The sequence below is a fragment of the Mus pahari genome, chromosome X (genome assembly GCF_900095145.1).
Source record: "Mus pahari chromosome X, PAHARI_EIJ_v1.1, whole genome shotgun sequence".
Lineage (NCBI taxonomy): Eukaryota > Metazoa > Chordata > Mammalia > Rodentia > Muridae > Mus > Mus pahari.
Genome location: NC_034613.1, coordinates 34,084,330 through 34,105,207, shown reverse-complemented (window position 1 = coordinate 34,105,207; position 20,878 = coordinate 34,084,330). Strand labels below are relative to the sequence as shown.

Sequence of the window (20,878 nt, the reverse complement as noted above, 5' to 3'; positions counted from 1 at the left end):
AAGTCCTAGCCAGAGCAATTAGACAACTAAAGAAGATTAAGAGGCTACAAATTGGAAAGGAAGAAGTCAAAATATCACTATTTGCAGATGATATGATTATATATAAGTGACCCTAAAAATTCCACCAGAGAACTGCTAAACCTGATAAACAGCTTCAGTGCAGTAGCTGGATATAAAATTAACTCAAACAAATCAATGGTCTTTCTCTACACAAAGGATTAACAGGATAAAAAGAAATTAGGGAAAGAACACACTTTACAATAGTCACAAAAATATAAAATACTAAGGAGGTGAAAGAACTATATGACAAAAATTTCAAGTCTCTGAAGAAAGAAATTGAAGAAGATCTCAAAAATGGAAAGATCTCACATGCTCCTGGATCGGCAGGATTAATATAGTAAAAATGGCTATCCTGCCGAAAGCAATCTACAGATTCAGTGCAATCCGCATCAAAAGTCCAATTCAATTCTTCACTGAATTAGAAAGGGCAACTTGAAAATTCATCTGGAATAATGAAAAACCTAGGATAGCAAAAACTATTCTAGACAATAAAAAAACCTCTCGGGGAATCACCATGCCTGACCTCAAGCTGTACTACAGAGCAATTTTGATAAAAACTGCATGGTACTGGTATAGTGACAGTCAGGTAGATCAATGGAACAGAACTGAATACCCAGAAATGAACCCACACACCTATGATTACTTGATCTTTGACAAAGGAGCTAAAACCATCCAGTAGAAGAAAGACAGCATTTTCAACAAATGGTGCTGGCACAACTGGCTGCTAGCATGGAGAAGAATACGAATTGATCCATCTTTAACTCCTTGAACAAAGCTCAAGTCTAAGTGGATCAAAGACCTCCACATAAAACCAGAGACACTGAAATATATAGAGGAGGAAGTGGAGAAAAGCCTTGAAGAAATGGGCACAGGGGGAAAAAAATGCCTTAACAGAACAGCAATGGCCTGTGCTGTAAGATCAGGAATCAACAAATGGGACCTCATAAAATTGCAAAGCTTCTGTAAGGCAAAAGATACTGTCTATAAGACAAAGAGACCACCAAAAGATTAGGAAAGAATTTTTACCAATCCTAAATCTGATAGGAGACTAATATCCAATATAGACAAAGAGCTCAAGAAGCTGAACTCCAAAAATTCAAATAACCCCATTAAAACTGAGGTACAGAGCTAAACAAAGAATTCTCAGTTGAGGAGTACTGAAGGGCTGAGAAGCACTCGAAAAAATGTTCAACATCCTTAATCATCAGGGAAATGCAAATCAAAACAACCCTGAGGTTTCATCTCACACCAATCAGAATGACTAAGATCAAAAATTCAGGGGACAGCAGATGCTAGCAAGGATGTGGAGAAAGAGGAACACTCCTCCATTGCTGGTGGGATTGCAAGCTTGTACAACCACTCTGGAAATCAGTCTGGCGGTTCCTCAGAAAACTGGACATAGTACTACCAGAAGATCCAGCAATACCTCTTCTAGGTATATACCCAGAAGATCTTCCAACTGGTAATAAGGACACATGCTCCACTATGTTCATAGCTGCCCTATTTATAATAGCCAGAAGCTGGAAAGAACCCAGATGTCCCTCAACAGAGGAATGGGTACAGAAAATGTGGTACACTTACACAATGGAGTACTACTCAGCTCTTACATACAATGAATTTATGAAATTCTTAGGCAAATGGATGTATGTGGAGGATATCATCCTGAGTGAGGTAACTCAATCACAAAAGAACTCACTTGATATGTACTCACTGATAAGTGGATATTAACCCAGAAACCTAGAATATCCAAGATACAATCTCCAAAACACAAGAAAATCAAGAATAAGGAAGACCAACATGTGGATTCTTCATTCCTCCCTGAAGTAGGGAATAAAATACCCATGAAAGAAGTGGCAGAGACAAAGTTTGGAGCTAAGAGGAAAGAATGGACCATCCAGAGACTGCCCCATTCGAGGGTCCATCCCATAATCAGCCACCAAACGCAGACACTATTGCATATGCCAGCAAGATCTTGACACTGATATAGCTATCTCTGTGAGGCTGTGCCAATGCCTGACAAATATAGAAGTGGATGCCCACAGTCATCTATAGAATAGAACACAGGGTCTCCAATGGAGGAGCTAGAGAAATTACCCAAGGTACTGAAGGTTGTCTGCAACCCTATAGGTGGAACAACAATATGAACTAATCAGTACCCCCAGAGCTCGTGTCTCTAGCTGCATATATAGCAGAAGATGGCCTAGTCAGCCATCGTTGGGAAGAGAGGCCCCTTGGTCTTGTAAACTTTATATGCCCCATACAGGGGAACGCCAGGGCCAAGAAGTGGGAGTGGGTGGGCAGGGAAGCAGGGTGTGGGGAGGGTATAGAGGACATTCGGGATAGCATTTGATATGTAAATGAAGAAATTATCTAATAAAAGACTTTTAAAAAAATAAGCCCAATACTTCGTAAAAGGAATATCAGCTCTTCTGATACTTTTCTTTCCTAAAATTATTTAAAAATGCAGAAGCCTCGAACAGAGACATATGTGGTAAGATGTACACAAGATATAGAATGTCCAGAAACAAAGGACACTGGGGGCAATATCAATGGTAAAATAAAGCTAACAGATTATCAATGGATAGACCATGAAGAGTCGAAGAAAAGTAGCACACTTTCATTTTAAAAATTCAAAAACCACAGATAATCATGAAGGAAAATTCTGACAAATTTAACCACTAGAACACAATTACTATTATTTCTGAATCTAAAATTTTTAGAGTGAAAATATGATGTTATGTGTAATTTGGTTTAAGAATGTGTGGAAGAAAGAAGGAAGGAAAGAAGGAATTAAATAAACAAAAATTCAAGAAGCTGAGTAGAAATGCAAAAGCTTATTTATAAAACTAAGAAAATTTTTGCAAGTACCAAAAAATGCGGAATCTGCTTTAATGTGAAAGATACATTCACAGAGTTCTCCATGCTGTATGCTTGTTCTGTTTCAGAATTCTCTGCTGGGGAATGAGCTACTTAAAACCATTGAGTAATCTTTAATTTTTCCTTCTTGAGAAAGATATATAAATCGCACTGGATGTTGATAAACTTGCTTACCAATCATTTTTCTAATTTTTATCAAATTTGACAGGATTATAACTTCTAAATCTTGCTTCAAGTCCCAACTTAATATTAAATATAGTTCATTCAAATCTACTAAGCTTACTAATCTAAAGGGGTTTTATGTATTGACCTGAGCCTTTTTTATTCAACATTTGTATTAATAGAAAATAATAATTTCATATTTACTTTTCATCTGGTATAGCTTTTAATATATTTGATTTTATGTATATCAATGTTCTGCCTACAAATGTGTATATGTGTACCACATGCATGCCTGGTACTGATGGATGTCAGAAGAAGGCATTGGATACCCTAGAACTAGAGATATTGGCAGTTATAAGCCACCATGTAGGTACTGGGGACCAAACCCCAGTCCTCTGCAAGAACAAGAGCCTGCAATCACTGTGCAATATCTACAGGCCCTTAACATTAAGTTTTTGTAAAAATTAGATATACGAAGCGTGAGTATAACTTAAATAATGAGTCATTTACTAAAAGTGAGTATTATGAAATTTATACACACTCATTTAATGTATTTGAGGGTCTACTAAAGCAACTTAATTAAATATTATAGAGTTTTCAGTATTTTTATTTTCTGTCTATACCAGGACCACAGTCCCATTTTACCTTTAAGTTGCTTTATCAGAAATGTTTGGTTTATATGGAAATTCAGACATCCCTCACATTATAAATGGAAACAAGACAAAAACTTCAATTTTCTGATAGCTTTCAATATGTATAACATTCTTAATATAATTTTCTGTTTTCAATAATTTTGATTTGATAGAAATATTTCCATTAAAAGATTCAGTTAGGTGCTTTGCATATATATAAACATTCATCTTTGAAATTATAAATAACAGATTACCATGTGATTACTTTGTCTGACCAAAGAATACATGTGGTGGGATTCATGGCTCTAGCTGCATATGTAGCAGAGAATGGCCTAGTTGGTCATCAATGGGAGGAGAGGCCCTTGGTCCTGGAAAGGCTCTAAGCCCCAGTGTAAGGGAATGCCAAGGCCAGGAAGCGGGAGTGGATGGGTTGTTGAGCAGGGGAAGGGGAAAAGGGATGGGGGTTTTCAGAGGAGAAACCAGGAAAGGGGATAGCATTTGAAATGTAAATAAAGAAAATAGATAATAATAATAATAATAATAATAATAATAATAATAATAATAAAGATTACATTGTCTGACAAGGGTTGAGTAATGCACTAATCTATGGGTATAATAGTAGGTCATTGTAAGTTATATTAATATTATGCCCATTTAGCAGAGTAATAGTAGTAGATTGTCTCATAGATCCTATGAGCTGTGTAACCACTGGTTGCTCACACTGATAAGCCAGATTCTTTTTGCAGTAGATTGCATTTAACATTGAGACCCACAACTGGTGAAGGTACACAGAATAACAGACTATAGAATGATCAGCTCTAAATGAGACTTCTCTAACACATGGTGTCCTCCCAGAGTTCAGAGATCATTGCAGGAGAAGCAGTAGAAAAGTTGTAAGAACCAGAGGTGGTGAATGACTTCAAGGAAACAGTATTTGCTGGTCACATCAGGGAAGTTGCACATATAAAATCACAGCAGTTGTGACAGCATGCACAAAACATGTACAATGTCAAGACAGAAAATCCCAGCATGGAGAGGGAAGGAGGACACAAAGTGCCACTCATAGCCAAGGAGCACTTGGAAATTGATAGCTTCTGGGAGAAGAAGAATCATTTGATATAAATGATGCCTTACTTGGCCATCATGATAGAAGAGTCCTCCTGCAGTAGATGGGAACAATTCAGAGACTCATAACTGTATAATTTTCAGAGAGTGAGATACCTTCAAACACTCAGTCCTAAATGGGATGTCTTTATCAAGTCTCTCCCCTCATAGCTCAGGGTACTTAGCAGAAGAGGAGACAGAAAGTCTGTAGGAGCCAGTAAAGATAGAGGACACCAAGGAAACCAGGCCTGGAGACACATCAGAGCTGATATATATATATATATATATATATATATATATATATATATATATATATATATATATATGAATTTACAGATACTAAGGCAGCATGTAAAATACCCAAATAGATCAAAGCCAGAAGGGGTCCCAGCACTGAGAATGGAAGAAGACACAATCCCCCATCACTAGCTCAGAAACGATCACCAATTGGCAATTGCGCCAAAATGAAAAACTACTTTTGTTCAATGGAGTTTCACTGAGTCTACAAACCACACTTAGTGGCAGGCCTCATGACAGCTGTAGATGGCAGACACAAAACAAACTAAGTGGTATCTTTAAGGGTTTATTTTTACTCATAATGATTTTTCTATTATTTTATTTTAACTTTATAGGTCTTTGACTTATATATTATATTTTCTAATTTTGTGTTTTTATGATGTGTGTGCACATGCATATGCATGCATGCACACATGCCTTTATTTGTGTGTGTGTATATGTATGTTTGTACATGTTTCTCTAACTTGTTCTTTAGATCGATTATTCTCTTTGTTTTGTCTTATTCTGATATGTTTGTTTGGTTACTTCTCTTTTCTGTTTTCTAATGAGGGAGATAAAGAAAAGGTATGATTTTGAGTGGGTGGGGAAGTGAGGAAGCTCTGAGAGGATTTGAGAGGAGGAGAAACAATGATAAAAATATATTTTATGCAAAATATATTTTAAGTAAAAAATATTAAATAACTTAGCTTGTGGTATGTTGACCAAGCTTCAGTGGAAGGTCACACATCCAAAAACCTGTGTGCAGTATAAACTGTACTGGATTGGCTTAATCACAAAGAAGAGATGAAGCAGAGTGAGTAGGGAACAGGACTTGGATAAGGGAGGCTGAAGGAAAGGAAGGTAAATATGAGCAGAATATACTGTAAACCATTCTCAAAGATTAGCATTATGTCTTATATTGAGAGCTAGTATATCCACAATAATTGAGTTTCATGAATCATGCATAAATTATAAAATATTCACTGACCACCTATTTTCGTTGTATGTGTTTTCAGATTGTAAGAATAGAGTACAATTTGTAAAACAAAGAAATACCTACTCTCATGTAGGTCATTTTGTAGGACTCAACAAAACTGAAGTTAATATTAAACTCAATAATTTACCAGTTGTGTGATCTTAGGAAATTTGCAAAGTATCTGGTCTTTGGTCACCTCACCTACAAAATGTAGCTTTCATCTATATTATTGGGTTATCATGAGAATATAATAAAAATATAAGGTAATTTACCCCAATATCTAGCATGTAATAAAGTTTTCATTAAATGTCCTTTGCCTTGCTATTGTTATTGAGTATTTAAAAATCACTCGCATTTTTATTGAAATAATCCTTCATTACCAAAATATCTCACAAAATTTGAGATATGAATGAACTTTTAAAATTCAGATATCTTTCTATTTAATATGTATATTGTGTATGTATGTACATGCATATGCCGGCCACATTAAACATGTAGACATTTGAGCACAATTTGCAAGAGGTGGTTCTCCACTTTACCAGCTTGTAAATCAATTTATCTGCTAGGTTTATATTATACAAAAAAAGAAAACATTTAATCATTTCAATATGATAAAACAAAAGATACTTGCTTACATTTACCTTAGAATCCTTAAGCTTCATTCTACACAGTGAACCAAGGTCAAGGTCATTAGTTTTTATATTTTTAAGTTAAAATATAATTTCACCATTGCCTCTACTCTTTCTTCTTTCAATCTTCCTATGTGTCTCCTATTCTTTCTTGAATAAACATCCTCTTTTTAAATTATTACGGTAATTGCTACATGGGTGTATTTGTGTGTGTGTGAGTGTGTGTGTGTGTGTATACCTTGATATATAAATATAATCTGCTCAGCCCATTTGAGTTGAATATATATATATATATATATATATATATATATATATATATATCAAATATACACTAGCAAATATGTATATATTTGATATGTGCATACACACACACACATATATACACACACACATAATTCAGGGCTGACCAGTTGTACTTCTTTGGAGGTGGGAAGAAACTATTTCTCCTGCTTTCAGCCTTACTTTGTTGTCTGTAGTTCTTTGTCTAGAGTTTAGACCCTGTAAGATTTCCTCTTCAACTTTAGCATGCCTACTGATGCTGCCCTTGTTCAGGTCTTGTTTAGACAGCCATATTTTTAATGTGTCACAAGTAAAGCTTCTCTGCAGTTTCTGATAAACATAAGGAAAGCACTGTAAAAGGAGCGAAGGCATCCTGCAAACCAGTGTGTTAATGTTTTCTTATATACATCTGACATAGGAGACCTTAAAGCTGGAATATGCTTCCTGTGTTCAGCAGATATGTAATCAGGGAAATAGTAACATTCAGAATGTATTTCTTCTTACAGAAAAATGCATCTGAAAAAGACCATAATACTAATGAAGATCACATAATATTGCTATTTGAGAATGGATTATTAGCTCAGATTTAAACTTCATAAAATTAAGAATTCTATAGGAATGCAGGTAAGATCTACTTAAAATTATAAATGACACAAGAACAGGAGTTTCTCAATATTTGGCAGGTGAGATTTGCAGGGGAAATATGAACAGAGGCTATCCAAATATTTGGAATTAAGAATAAGAAACAAAAATGAAATTGTCCTTGATGTAACTATTAGTATAGAAATAAACTTATTTACCCCACTTCATTTTCAAACATATAACACTAATAAGCTCAAGAAAAAATTATATAACTACCTTTTATGAGTATTTATTCTAATTTGGAGTAATGGAAAATAGAGTATTGAGACGGAAACACCTTTCCACAGTCAGTTCTAGATATTTTATCAGCAGAGAAGACAATGGAGCTAACTCAAATTACTGTTTTCTTTTCTATTTATATGTGTTTTTTGAACCATTAGATTGAATACATATTTCTCTGAAGACAGTTAACAAAAATCCCAAAATAAATGTGGAAAGATGTAAAATCACAAAAATGCAAGTAAAAAACACATTAATAAGACTATAATCCAAACAGAAGCCCAAGGGCTGGAAAAATGCCTCACTTTTAAGAGCACTTGCTGCTCTTCCAGGGAACCAAACCCCACAGCAGGCAGCTCACACCTACCCATCTGTAACCCTAGTTCTAGGACTTGAGAAGCGCTCTTTTGACCTCTGCAAGCACCAGACACGTGCATGGTGCCTGTATACACATATAGCCAAAACAAACTCACACATTAAGTAAAATAAGTAAACCTAAAAAACCACAATAATAAACATTGAAAAGATAATAATAAACATGTGAAAAATTGAAAACTTTCCACACTGTTAGTGGGATTTAAAAATATAAGCTTCTTCATGGGAAATAAGTTTGGGAGGTGAGGAGGATGACCTATGCTTGGGTCTATAAGTCTGGCTAACAACTCAGGCCTGGGGAGTTCATAGGCTCAGGTAGGCAGGGATCTTGTTCCTGATGTTTAGCTAAATCGACAAAGCAGTGAACTGCTCTTTAAATATCTATGCTTATATCCACAGACAAGAGTGACTCCCATTCAGTGAGGGAATTCCCTCCAAACAAAGGACAGTGGTGAGTACAGACACTCATGGCTGCTCAAGATACAGAACGTAAGAAACGGTTATGGGTCCCGCCCGAAGCAAGACATGAGCACCATCTCCTCTAAGGCTCAGGGATATTGCAGAGGAAAATGTGGGAAGTAAGAAAGAGCCGGACAGTAGAGTAAAGGCTATGAAACACCATTCTCTAGACTCAGTACAAGTATTGCCATTATTAACCCTCAACTACTATAGTTACTGGACCCATGTAAGATCAGTTCTGGGCTGGAGAGATGGCTCAGCGGTCAAGAGCACTGACTGCTCTTCCAGAGGTCCTGAGTTCAATTCCCAGCAACAACATGGTGGCCTTCAACCATCTGTAATGGAATCTGATGTCTGAAGACAATGACAGTGTACTCATATACATAAAATAAATAAATCTTTTGAAAAAAAATATAAGCTTCTATGGAAAAGTGGCATAGCAGTTTCTCAGAAAAAAAAAAAAAGTAGCATATGATCCCATAAAGCTTCCTTTAGGTGTGTATTCAAGTCAACTAAAATCAGACATTAAAGAGACGCTAATTCTCTTGTTTTCAGAGAAGGATTTCCAAATAGCCAAGAGAGAGAACTACCCTAAGTATTGATAAGAGAGTGATCAGATAAAGAAAATGTGATTTATACATATAGTGGAATATTATTTGACCTTAAAAGGGAAGAACATGCTGTCACATGCTGTTAAATAAATGAATCTTAAAGAAGTCATGCTAAATGAAATGATTCAGTCATGAAAATATTAATACTGTATATTTCCTTAATGGTAAAGTAGTCAAAATCACAGAAATGAGAAGGGAATAATGCGTACTGGGGAAAAGAGTTGTTTAATTGGCAAATGATGTTTCAGATTTTAGAAGAAAGTAATTCTAGAAACTTCTCACAAAGTACTTAACACTATATAATTTGAAAAGTTTAAGATGGCAAATTTATGTCATGTTATTTAGATTTTTATAACCAAACTACATTTAATAACTTTAAAAATAGGTAACTAAATTTCACTATTCCATCCAATTGTAATTTAGCTCTACTCATAATTTTTAAAATCAACTTCACTTTCACTAGAAGCAAGGGGAACCTCTTTCTCTGGGAAAAAGAAATGATCCAAATGCTTATAGCTACTGTAATAAGAATGTTTACAAGATATAAAAGAGAAAAACTATTGATTATTTATGTATGTGTTGTTTAAAAGCTGTAGATTTCTGTGTATTTCCTGTAGAATTTTAAGTGCGATATTAAATCACATTATTTAATGCTTACAGATACCTTCAGAATTATGTAGTATAAGGGCTTAAAAGAGTTCATTTTCACCCTTTTATAGATGATTTTAAAATCCATACAGGAGCATTTATGATACTCCCATTTACCACTACTGGGTCTCATCAGTCTTAAAGATTTTTTTTCCAATTTCCTTATGTTCCCATTTCCTTTGGTAATACCTTACTTTCCTTTTTTAAATTTGAACTTGAATATTAAAACAGATGCAAAAAGAAGCAATACTTACACATAAACTCTTGAACTGCATTTTCATCATTTGCTCTGTGGCAGAAAAGAAACCCAGTTGTATGAAATTGATAACAACATTTTAGTATATCCTCAGGACCTGAGGGGAAAAGCAATGTGTGTAGACAGATGATCTGATTTTATGAGCACATAGCTGAAGTAGAACACTGTGCATTTGTCTTTATATTCCTAATTTTTTAAAGGACTATGAAAACACATTAGGTACCAGATTCACTTTCCACAATGACCTGCAAAGCTAATGACAGTACACACCATTTATATTGCTGTTTCTCAGGATACATATCACAGTATAGATTGCTTTTAGCATAGACACTTAGACTTGGCTTGTTAATAAGAAAACAAGAACCTTAATATACAAACTTATTTTATTATCTACTCTCACTGAGGACTGTGATTTGGATTCCACTCAAACATGAATTAGTTTAAATGCTGCTCTGCTGTGACTGTTGAATTTATTCATTAAGGTGTAATATTTTACTTATGAAACTGCATTTGGAAATTCTTTGGTATACATCAGATGAAATTACAGTGCTCAGGGATATTGATTATTGCTTGTAATTGCCATCATAATAGCCAACAATTCTCTCTCTTTCTTCTACCTCTTAATGATATACCAAACTAAATCAATATCTAGCATATTGGGCCACTTACATTGTCTTCAAAATCCAATTGTTGTTCTTCATAAATATGCAAAAGATTGAAGAATTTTTATCTTTAAACATTAGGTAAAAAGGTCTGTACTCCTGGGTTTTCTCTTTAGCTGATAAAAGTATATCAGAAAGATGCTATATAGGATTAGTTATATGTCTGTGACACTTTATCACCTCAAAATACTCCCAGGGTAGAGGTCAGAGGCTAGTAAGGCTGTATTGCTCATAAATTGCTACATTTCTTACTCCTTAGTAAATTTAATGATCAAACGAAGTACAATTACATAAAAACAAAACAATGGTATGGGTCACTTATCCAATAAAATATATTTTCTCTTGTTGCTATTTATATACCATATCTCCATTATTTCATTATTGAGATAAATTACATGCCTTTTAGAAACAGCAATACTTCTTTTATCTCCTGAAGGGTAGCTTATCCTGGGATATTTGCCTATTCACCCAAAATAATCAGTCTTTAAAAGAGGCTATGAGAACATATGGCATACAAAAGAAGGCTCAAGAGATGGCTTAGAGAATAGAGAACTTGTCCTGAAAGTAGAGCTACAAGAATTTGGATCATAAGTATCTCAGATGGAGTTTCTAATGTTGTGCTAAAATACTATTATGAAGAAGCAACTTGGAGATAAGAGGGTTTATTTCATTTAATACTTCCACCTCATAGTCCATTATTGAGAGAAGTCAGAGCAAGAACTGAGGCAGAAGCATAGACGAATGTTCCTTACTGGCTTGCTCACCATAGCTTGCACATCCTGATTTCTTATACCTTCCAAGACCACCAGCCGAGGGTTGATACTGCCCAGAATGGTCTGGTAACTCCCATACCCATCAGTAATTAAGAAACTTCTGTATGGAGTTGCCTCTAGCCCAATCTTATGGAGACATTTTCTCAATTGTGTTTCTCTCCTCTTAGATGACTCTATCTTGTATCATGGTGGGAAAACAAAACAAAAAACCAAAAAACAGCAAAATTGACACCTGGTCAACTTGACACAGAAACATGCTGCTTATTAATCCATGGCCTTTCTTTCCTATTCATCTCTAAGATCTTATATTAATATCAATATCAAAGTATAAATAATTCCAAAGCCCTATACTCTTTAAAAAATTCAGTGTCTTTAAAATATCCAAGTATCTTAAAATATCCTGCTTTTCTAAAACCCCAAACGTTCTCTACAAGTTCAAAGTCTCTCAAGTGTGTACTCCTATAAAATCAAAATCCAAGTTACATACTTCCTTAATTTGGGGGGTGGGATGTATTAACCGGGGCAAAATCAAAGTCCAGTAGTGTAAACTTCAGTGTCATATATCAGGGAATCATGGTCTTTTAGACCCCATGAGGATTCATTTCTCCATTCTACTGTTGGCAGCACACACAGCTTGTTGGAGGCTCAGGCCAGCTCCACTCCACACTGTCCTTGTCAGTCATCCCATGATATTGGCATTTCTGAAATGCTGGGGTCTTCATGAAAACTAAGACTTCACCTTCACCAATGGCCTCTCAGTGCCAAGCCCCAGGTGCTTTCCATGACCATTTCATGCCTTCAAAACCAGTACACTCTAGGAAGTGTACACCACACCTGGTTCAGTTGACTAACTCTAGACTACAGCTACCATTTGCTGACCCTGGGGAAACACTTGCAGAGAAATGGTGATGGTCTCATAATCGCAGCATTTTCTTTTTCTTTTTTTTTCATATTATTTTTTTAATTTACTTATTATTATTTTCTTTATTTACATTTCAAATGCTATCCTCACCCCTGCTCCTCTACCTACCCACTCCCACTACTTGGCCCTGGCCTTCCCCTGTGCTGAGTCATATAAAGTTTACAAGAACAAGGCCTCTCTTCCCAATGATGGCCGATTAGGCCATCTTCTGCTACATATGCAGCTAGAGACACAAGCTCAGAGGGTACTGGTTAGTTCATATTGTTGTTCCACCTACAGGGTTGCAGCCCCCTTCAGCTCCTTGGATACTTTCTCTAGCTCCTCCATTGGGGGTCCTGTGTTCCATCCAATAGCTGACTGTGAGCATCCACTTCTGTGTTTGCCAGGCACTGGCATAGCCTCACAAGAGGCCACTATATCAGGGTCCTTTCAGCAGAATCTTGCTGGCATGTGCATTAGTATCTGGGTTTAGTGGCTGATGATGGGCTGGATTCCCGGATGGGGTAGTCTCTGGATAGTCCATCCTTTCATCTTAGCTCTAAATTTTGTCTCTGTACCTATATCCTTTCATGGGTATTCTGTGCCTTATTCTAAGGAGGAATGAAGTATCCACCCAATGGTCAACCTTCTTGGTTTTCTTCTGTTTTGCAAAATGTATCTTGGGTATTCTAAGTTTCTGGGCTAATATCCGCTTATCAGTGAGTGCATATCTAGTGACTGCTTTTGTGATTGGGTTACCTCACTAAGGATGATATCCTCCAGATACATCCATTTGCTCAAGAATTTTCTTATGACCTAGCTGCCAAGCATCAATTGTTCCTGCAAAACAAATTTTTCACTTTAGTAGTTGTAGTCTCTTGTTAATCATAGCCAATTCTTCAGCTATTAAAAACATTAAATATTATTAAAAATAGCACATTAAAGGTCCCAAAAGAATCTTTTCTTGCCTCTGAAATCCCATAAGACAGGCTTATATTATCTGCATTGCTCAAAAATCTGCCCTTCCAAGAACCCACAATCAAGAGTCTACTAAACTCTGAGTATCCAATGTCTTTTCCAGCCTAATGTTCAAATGCTACCAACAATCCTCCTCAAAATACACGACCATATCTGTTATGGCAATAATTCCCAGCCTGGTATGAATTTTTGTATTAACTAGGGTTTCTATTGCTGTGCTGAAACACCATGACCAAATGCAACTTTGACCTTATCCTCTTATCAGTGAGTGAGCTCAAAGTAAAATCTGAGAGAGAAACCAAAGTAGAAGCCCTGGAGGAAAACAGTTACTGCTTATTTCCCTTAGCTTGTCTATCATGCTTTCTTATGCCATCTAGGACCACCAGTGCAGAATGGATTAGGCACTTCCATATCCATCATCATTCAAAATATCCCATAGAGTTGTCTGCAGGCCAGTATGATGGACACAATTCCTTAACTGAGCCTCCTTCTTTCCAGATGATTTCAGCTTTGGTCAAGTTAACAAAAGAACAAAGCAGCAGAAAGGCATACAAAAGAATACACATACATTGTGCAACATGGTTTGAACAGATAGTGTTTCTTTATTGAGTCAGTTAACATAGGTTATTAGACCATGATCCTTCTTTAATGAGGATTAGTGTCACTGATAACATCAGACAATGGAAAATACTAAGTGGGGAATATCTGATACCAGTTTCATTCGCAATATTAGCTAGTTATATAAGTCACTTTGATTCTTTAGGTCCCAGTTATTCTCATTGAAAAATGAAGGCATTGAGCTACTGGGTGATTTATAAGGAAGTTCCTTCCAATTTTCTTACTCTATAGGTGCAATTCTCATGTTCTTCTCATTAAGCCAAAGGGAAAAGTAATAAAGCTCCGTTGAAAGTCTACATGCCGAATTCAACACAAAATGTGCTTCTTCTGGACTTTAATAGATCAACATTAAAATCTTAATGTTTTTCAGGAGCTGCATAAACCTAGTACACTTATTGTCTGATAGAAGTGGCTCCAGAGTTTAAAATTGTTCATCACCAATTATTGGTAATGGAACCATGGACCCGATTTCTGCTTCTCTTTGTTTTGTTTTCTCATCTGTAAAAGAGATATAAACATTAATAAGTTTGTTAGGAGTATAAAGTGGTATAATACTTTATGTTAGTGTTATAAAAACAATCAGTTATCACTTGTACTCAATTTTTGTTGTCTGTAGAGTAAGGTAATAGTGCCAGTCTCATACACATACAAAGATCAAACTAATACATTTACAAAAACTAACTTGGGACCTGACCTCTTTAGATAAAGAGGAGACTAGAAAATTTACCAAATACCAACCTTTTAATTTTAGCTATAAAGTTTACATGAGATCAAGAACATTTTTTATTAATAAAATCTCCATACTTTCTAAAAGAAAATTACATCTTATCTATGAATAGCATATCTTTTTATTTAAAAAATGATATTTTATGTTTTGAAGACTGGCTTCTTTCCCTTAATACTATATGTAAGTGCTCTTCTTAGTGAATAAATATGTTGATAGTACAATTTGTAATGCCTGTGAATCATGTGCTTTTAAAATTACTTAATGAAATACCAATTATTAGGGATATGCGTAGGTCATTTTGGCTACTATAAATATCACTGTAATGAATAAGTTTTAAAATAAATTATCATAAACATCATTTCCTGAGAAAAACTCCTATAAGCATAATTATTATGTAAGCAAATATATATTTAAAATATCTTGGTATGGAATGTTAAATTGCCCTCTAGAAAGACACAGGACTCTCAATATCACTCAGAAACTCAGCTTTCTAGAAGAAAACAGTTAAACTCATGATGCTCAAGCAAAATTCCCTATTGTCAACCTTTTTCATCAACCAGCATGTAGAGCACATGTTTCTTTGCCTTTCAGTGTGGAATCTGGAAATAAAACTTACGCATTTGGGCATATGTTGCAAGGTGATGTTGACTTATAACTTACTGAGAGGTTATATAATTCAATACCAGAATGTGTTTTGTTTAGCAGTGCATTTTACTACCATAGAAGGCACCATAGAGTGCTTAAGATTCAGGACTTTGAAGCCTGAATACCCTCTATGCTGATTCTAGGTCTGTCACTTGGTTGGCGAGTGAAACAAGCTGTTTAATCTATGTTTGCCTTCTCATTCTTAAATGTTCGATGAGGAAGATAATATAGCCTGTTTCACACAAGTAAAAAATGAATGCAGTAATGAATACACAATAGAACACATGGCACTTAGTATCTACTAAGGGTAGATTATGGGGACTAAATACATATATTTGTTTTTCTCAAGTCCTTACTTATGAATATATCACTATTTTTTATGAAGATCCAGTTATAATAATAATGAGCAACCTGTGATCATCCTATAAGAATATAATATAATAAAACCATTAGTCCACTTGTTTGAAGTTTCACACCAGGCATAATGAATGTATGGTGATAAACTACAATTGAATTTGTCTCTGGGAATGGAGGTAGAAATTTGCTTCAAAAAATAAGTGAGGATTCCTGGAGTTATGAAACTGTTCTATATTTGGATAGGGGGTGTGCTGCATGAGTTATCGCATTTATCAAATCTCAGCAAAGATAACACGGATATCTAGAATGTTCTAATTAGCAAAATGTGATGGTACAATTCAGTCAGCTTTTCAGAATCATGATTAATAAATGAGAAAAGCATTGCGAATATCAAATCTGGAAGAGCAACATTTACTTGTCAGCAAGAAAGGAAGGAAGGAAAGGAGGGAGGGAGGGGGACAGAGTGACACAGAAGATGATGAGGAGGAGGAAGAAATGGCAAAGATACTGAAGAAAATTCAGCTAACTCTGAATTACATGAAAATGTTGTCTAGCCCTTTTTTTGGTCTCATGAGTTTTGCCATAGCATGGTAGTTCGAAATCAGTAGTGTTTGTGGGATTGTAGCAATTTGCTCTGGTATTTATAGGAAAACTTTTCTGTTTTTCCCTATTAGGCATTTCCTGTTCAAACATGGGTCTGGTTCTTCTGCTATCTTCAGTGCAGCCAGTCAGAACTACCCTCTGACATCCAATACTGTCTACTCGCCACCACCCAGGCCACTGCCTCGAAGCACCTTTTCTCGACCTGCCTTCACTTTTAACAAACCATACAGATGCTGCAATTGGAAGTGCACAGCCTTGAGCGCCACTGCAATCACAGTGACTTTGGCCTTGTTACTAGCCTATGTAATTGGTAAGCCCTTTATTCTATGTGTCAGCTTTCTTTTTTAACCTGCCTGTTTCATTTGCAGTGCGGTAGGAATTCACTCTCAATGCTGTCATGCGCAAGTTTGTAGCATAGCTAACTGCTGTACTAACAAGTGGATTTCTAGTTAGGCTTTTTTTTTTCATCCCTAACCTTAAGTACTGTTGTTGGTGTGGAAAAAGTACTCTTTGAGAAGAAATATTTGTAGTACTAACACAGTCTTACTGATTGCAGTTACTGTAGTTAGCCATGTTCCTTTCAATTAAATAGTTGTTATGGTTTTTCTCATTAAAAGTCATAAGTACTAATCTACAATAGCTTCTTAAATCACAGGTTGCGTAGTAATACGGTTATTGAATCTTCAGGTACTAATTTCGTTAAAGAATTACTTATTTAAGAACTTTCATAAAATTTAGTGCATAATATCTTTCCAAAGATTCATAGAAACCAAACCATACAACCTTATTTTCACCAGAAAGTTGGAAAATGTATGGTTCTGGAGCTTAGGAGGGTAATTGTATACAGCCTCTTAAGGGAAAAATGTTGTTCTTCAGTCCTTCTGATTAAAGTCATCCACACTTAATAGAAAATTGTATTGACTTTTCTGGATGGCATTTTATTTTGACTGAATATTAATTTCTGTGCTTCAGTGGTTCTGCCAGTTTAAAATGTAAATACACACTTTTTGAAAACCTTATTCCAAGAATAGATACGATATCCTGATGAAAAATAAATCTATCTAGGTATGTCATTAACAACTTTTTTAAGGTTTAACCTGAAATTTCATTTCCCAACTGAAGCAGACTTATACACTAAGATATAACAAATATGATTCTGAGAAGTAAATAAAAAAGGTTTAAATTTTCTCATAACTGTAAATAACAAAGCATGCTTGGTTGGTTCCTATTTTTCAAAGTGTTAACAGATCCAAGACTTCCCATATCCAGTTTTTCTAGGAGTTATAATACAAGAGGATGTAAGCAAGTAAACAGATAACTTTTGAAGAACTATTACTATTATGTCAGCAACAAAGAGACATGGCCTTTAATGGCCTCCATGATTCTTGCTTAGAAATTCTCATCAAGCAATCTATATTCTATTAAATGTGGATATTTTCCTGTGTCATAAATATTTCTTACATATCATGCTTCACTCAATGCTTGCTTTGTATGTTTTTTTAGTTTACAGTGACCTTTAATGAGAATACTTTTGATGAGATGGAAGGATAAGGACGAATTGCAATTCCAATAAATTTTATCATGAACTCATTCACAATAAGAAATAGGGACCAGAAAGATGGCTTATCATGAAGAGACATCAGACTTAAATGCCCTGAACCCATTTTACAGGAGGAGAGAACTTTATCCTACAAGTATTCATATGACCTTCACATACATAACATCACATGTGTATCCACACACAAACACACAAACACAGTAAATAAGTATTCAAAAGAAAAGATACAAATAAGGAATAATCTGAGATGTTCCAGTACCATAAAGACCCTTTCAAAATGTTATTACTGAATTATGAAATCAACTTGGTGTTACATGTGTTAGTTTCTGTTCACTTTATTATAGGAATAATGTTTTTACATATAAGATAGTACCCTTAGTACAAATAAATTCAGATCATATGAGAATGTTTTAATGGCAAGTTCATATTACGTTTAAGTCTATATTTCTATTTAAATGTAATGAAATAAGATTCCATAATTATGTCAGAAATTTTATTATAATCTTAGACTCAGTGGTTTACGTTTTTCATTTTCTTAGTAGTCATTTCAGGGAGTGATATTTTATATAGAATATGATTTTAACGTAACAGATGGTAATGGCCTACAATAGTTACGAACATAGATTTAAATTTTCTGCTACTTACTATACCTCTTGCCATGATTGAATAATTTAATCTGTTCAGACCTCTATTTACTAATGGATTATGAGGATACATAAATTAATGAATAAACATGAAAGTAATCCAAACAGGAAATATATGAAGGAAGACATTGTAATGGTAAAATAATAATACAATTCTAATACTCACTTGTTATTTTTGTTCCTGGGTCCAAATAGTTAAGCATATTGCTCATTGTTCATTTATGTTTAATGACAAGGCAAACTCATAAAACATGTTTTTTTAACATTAGCCTTCACTTCCTTTTTAGCATACAAGTAAATGTTCTAGTTTACTAGATGAATTGGCCTGGCTGTTTTAAAATTTAAATAGATGTACCATGTTATGTCTTGCAATGGTGAGTAAAACTAAGTGGTTTGATTGGCTAAGAGGTGTCTTTTGAAAATATTTACTGTGATGTTTTCTAATTTTATCCAAAATCCAAAAGAAAGAAAAAGAAAACTTGTCTTCCTGGATTTATCTTATTACTGCCCTATTGCTGACCATCTCAGGAAAGTAACGTAAGAATTCATAAACACACATTCAGGTGAAAGATGCCACATAAGAACTATATTATATAAGATGATTTTTAAATGGCTCTCTGAGGTTGGAATAAAACACTATTATACTTCAAAATATGAAACCATTTCACCCTCCACTCTTTTGGGGCCTGTAAGAGTTGTCTTTTTTTTTCAATCCCTTTTGCATTTGCTGTATAACACAAGAAAATCTTTCACTGAAACTATTACTGCTTTCTGTTTCCCGTGCAAATTCCTTTCTGCTATTTCATTTTCCTCTATTATCCATTATACATAACCTTTACATACTAATGACTGTATGCTGGGTTGCCCTCAATCCACCAGGGAAAATCACATCAATATCAATGGGACATCAATAGGTGTTCTGTGCATAATGCCTCTGTAAGTGGTCATTGGAAAGCAGTAGAAATTGAGTATGTGAAAAGCCAGAGTTGAGGTGTTCAGCCAAGCAGCTACAGCCTCACATCTACCCACTATACCTTTTAAGTCAGCAAGAAAATAATTCCTTTGAATAAGTTTTGAAGTCTTAAAATTTGGTAAAGAGAGCTATGGAGAGCTACTGATTATATGAAGATATCATGGAAAGGTTATTGTCAGGACTTTCTCATAAATCTGAAATAGTTTCTATCTGAATCAAAAAATATGTCCTTATGCTTCATCCTCTCTGATATTGTGGCATGAGTGATGTATCAGTGCCAGTCAGAAACACATTTGCTTGAATTTACAAATAAGCCATATGAAGTAGTAGTCAGGAAGACAGATGACCATATGCAAGGCATCAAGAGAAGGCGAGGTTAAGGTACTACATCAATGGCTTGAAGGGCACAAACACAGCTTCTCTGCAATCTTTGATGTTTTGATCAAATTTCTACAGAGTCAGCAATTTCAATAAGCAAGAATAGAAACTCGCAGGCATTCGGAAATCATGAATACATTGTAACAGGGGTCAAATGGGCTGCTGCATTGAACAAATCGGCAAAAAAATTCTAGCTTTCAGACCCAGAATCATCAGTTAATGACATGGATGATTCTTTTGATTTTGCCATGAAATAATAATGATTCGTGCCACCTTTAAGAGATTCAGCTAGTGTCTAAACTGTAGATAATAAAACATTAAAATCTATAAATGGTGGCATGACATACTATATAGCCCAATGTGTAATGTTAATCAGATGGATATTAGCAATATAGAATTAGGAAAGAGCAAACTCTTCACTTTGTTTCTGTGAACTATATTCATGAATAAAAATCATTCTAGGGAGTCAAAGACCTACTTCATATTTTTCTCCACAGAGAAATTTGAGTAACAGCTTATAGTGCTTTCTTTTGCCTCCTTTATACTTGCCCAAATTGCCCTGATTTCTATGACTATCATTATGGCGCAATAAGAACGTGATGAAAATGATGCAGTCATGGGGAGTGAGATGGGATCCTTTTGCCCACAATTTGTGGGCCCAAATTTCTATACCTTAGTAGAAGGAAGCAATTAAATGGGACATGGAATGTCCTGGTTTTGTAAAAATCCAAGATCATATATTGTTTTAATGTAGAAAATTAACCAGTACCCCCTGAGCTCGTGTCTCTAGCTGCATATGTAGCAGAAGATGGCCTAGTCGGCCATCATTGGGAAGAGAGGCCCCTTGGTCTTGCAA

At 35.2% G+C, this 20,878-nt stretch overlaps 1 protein-coding gene across 2 annotated transcripts in view; it reads left to right on the top strand.

Annotated features, from left to right (window-relative positions):
- Positions 1–20,878, top strand: part of Tenm1 (teneurin transmembrane protein 1) — a 710,827-nt gene that overhangs the window by 354,582 nt on the left and 335,367 nt on the right. For both annotated transcript variants that reach the window (XM_021188844.2, XM_021188842.2), the window contains exon 6: positions 16,541–16,779. In XM_021188844.2, the coding sequence (XP_021044503.1) occupies positions 16,541–16,779 (239 nt within the window). The remainder of the gene's footprint in view (positions 1–16,540; positions 16,780–20,878) is intronic.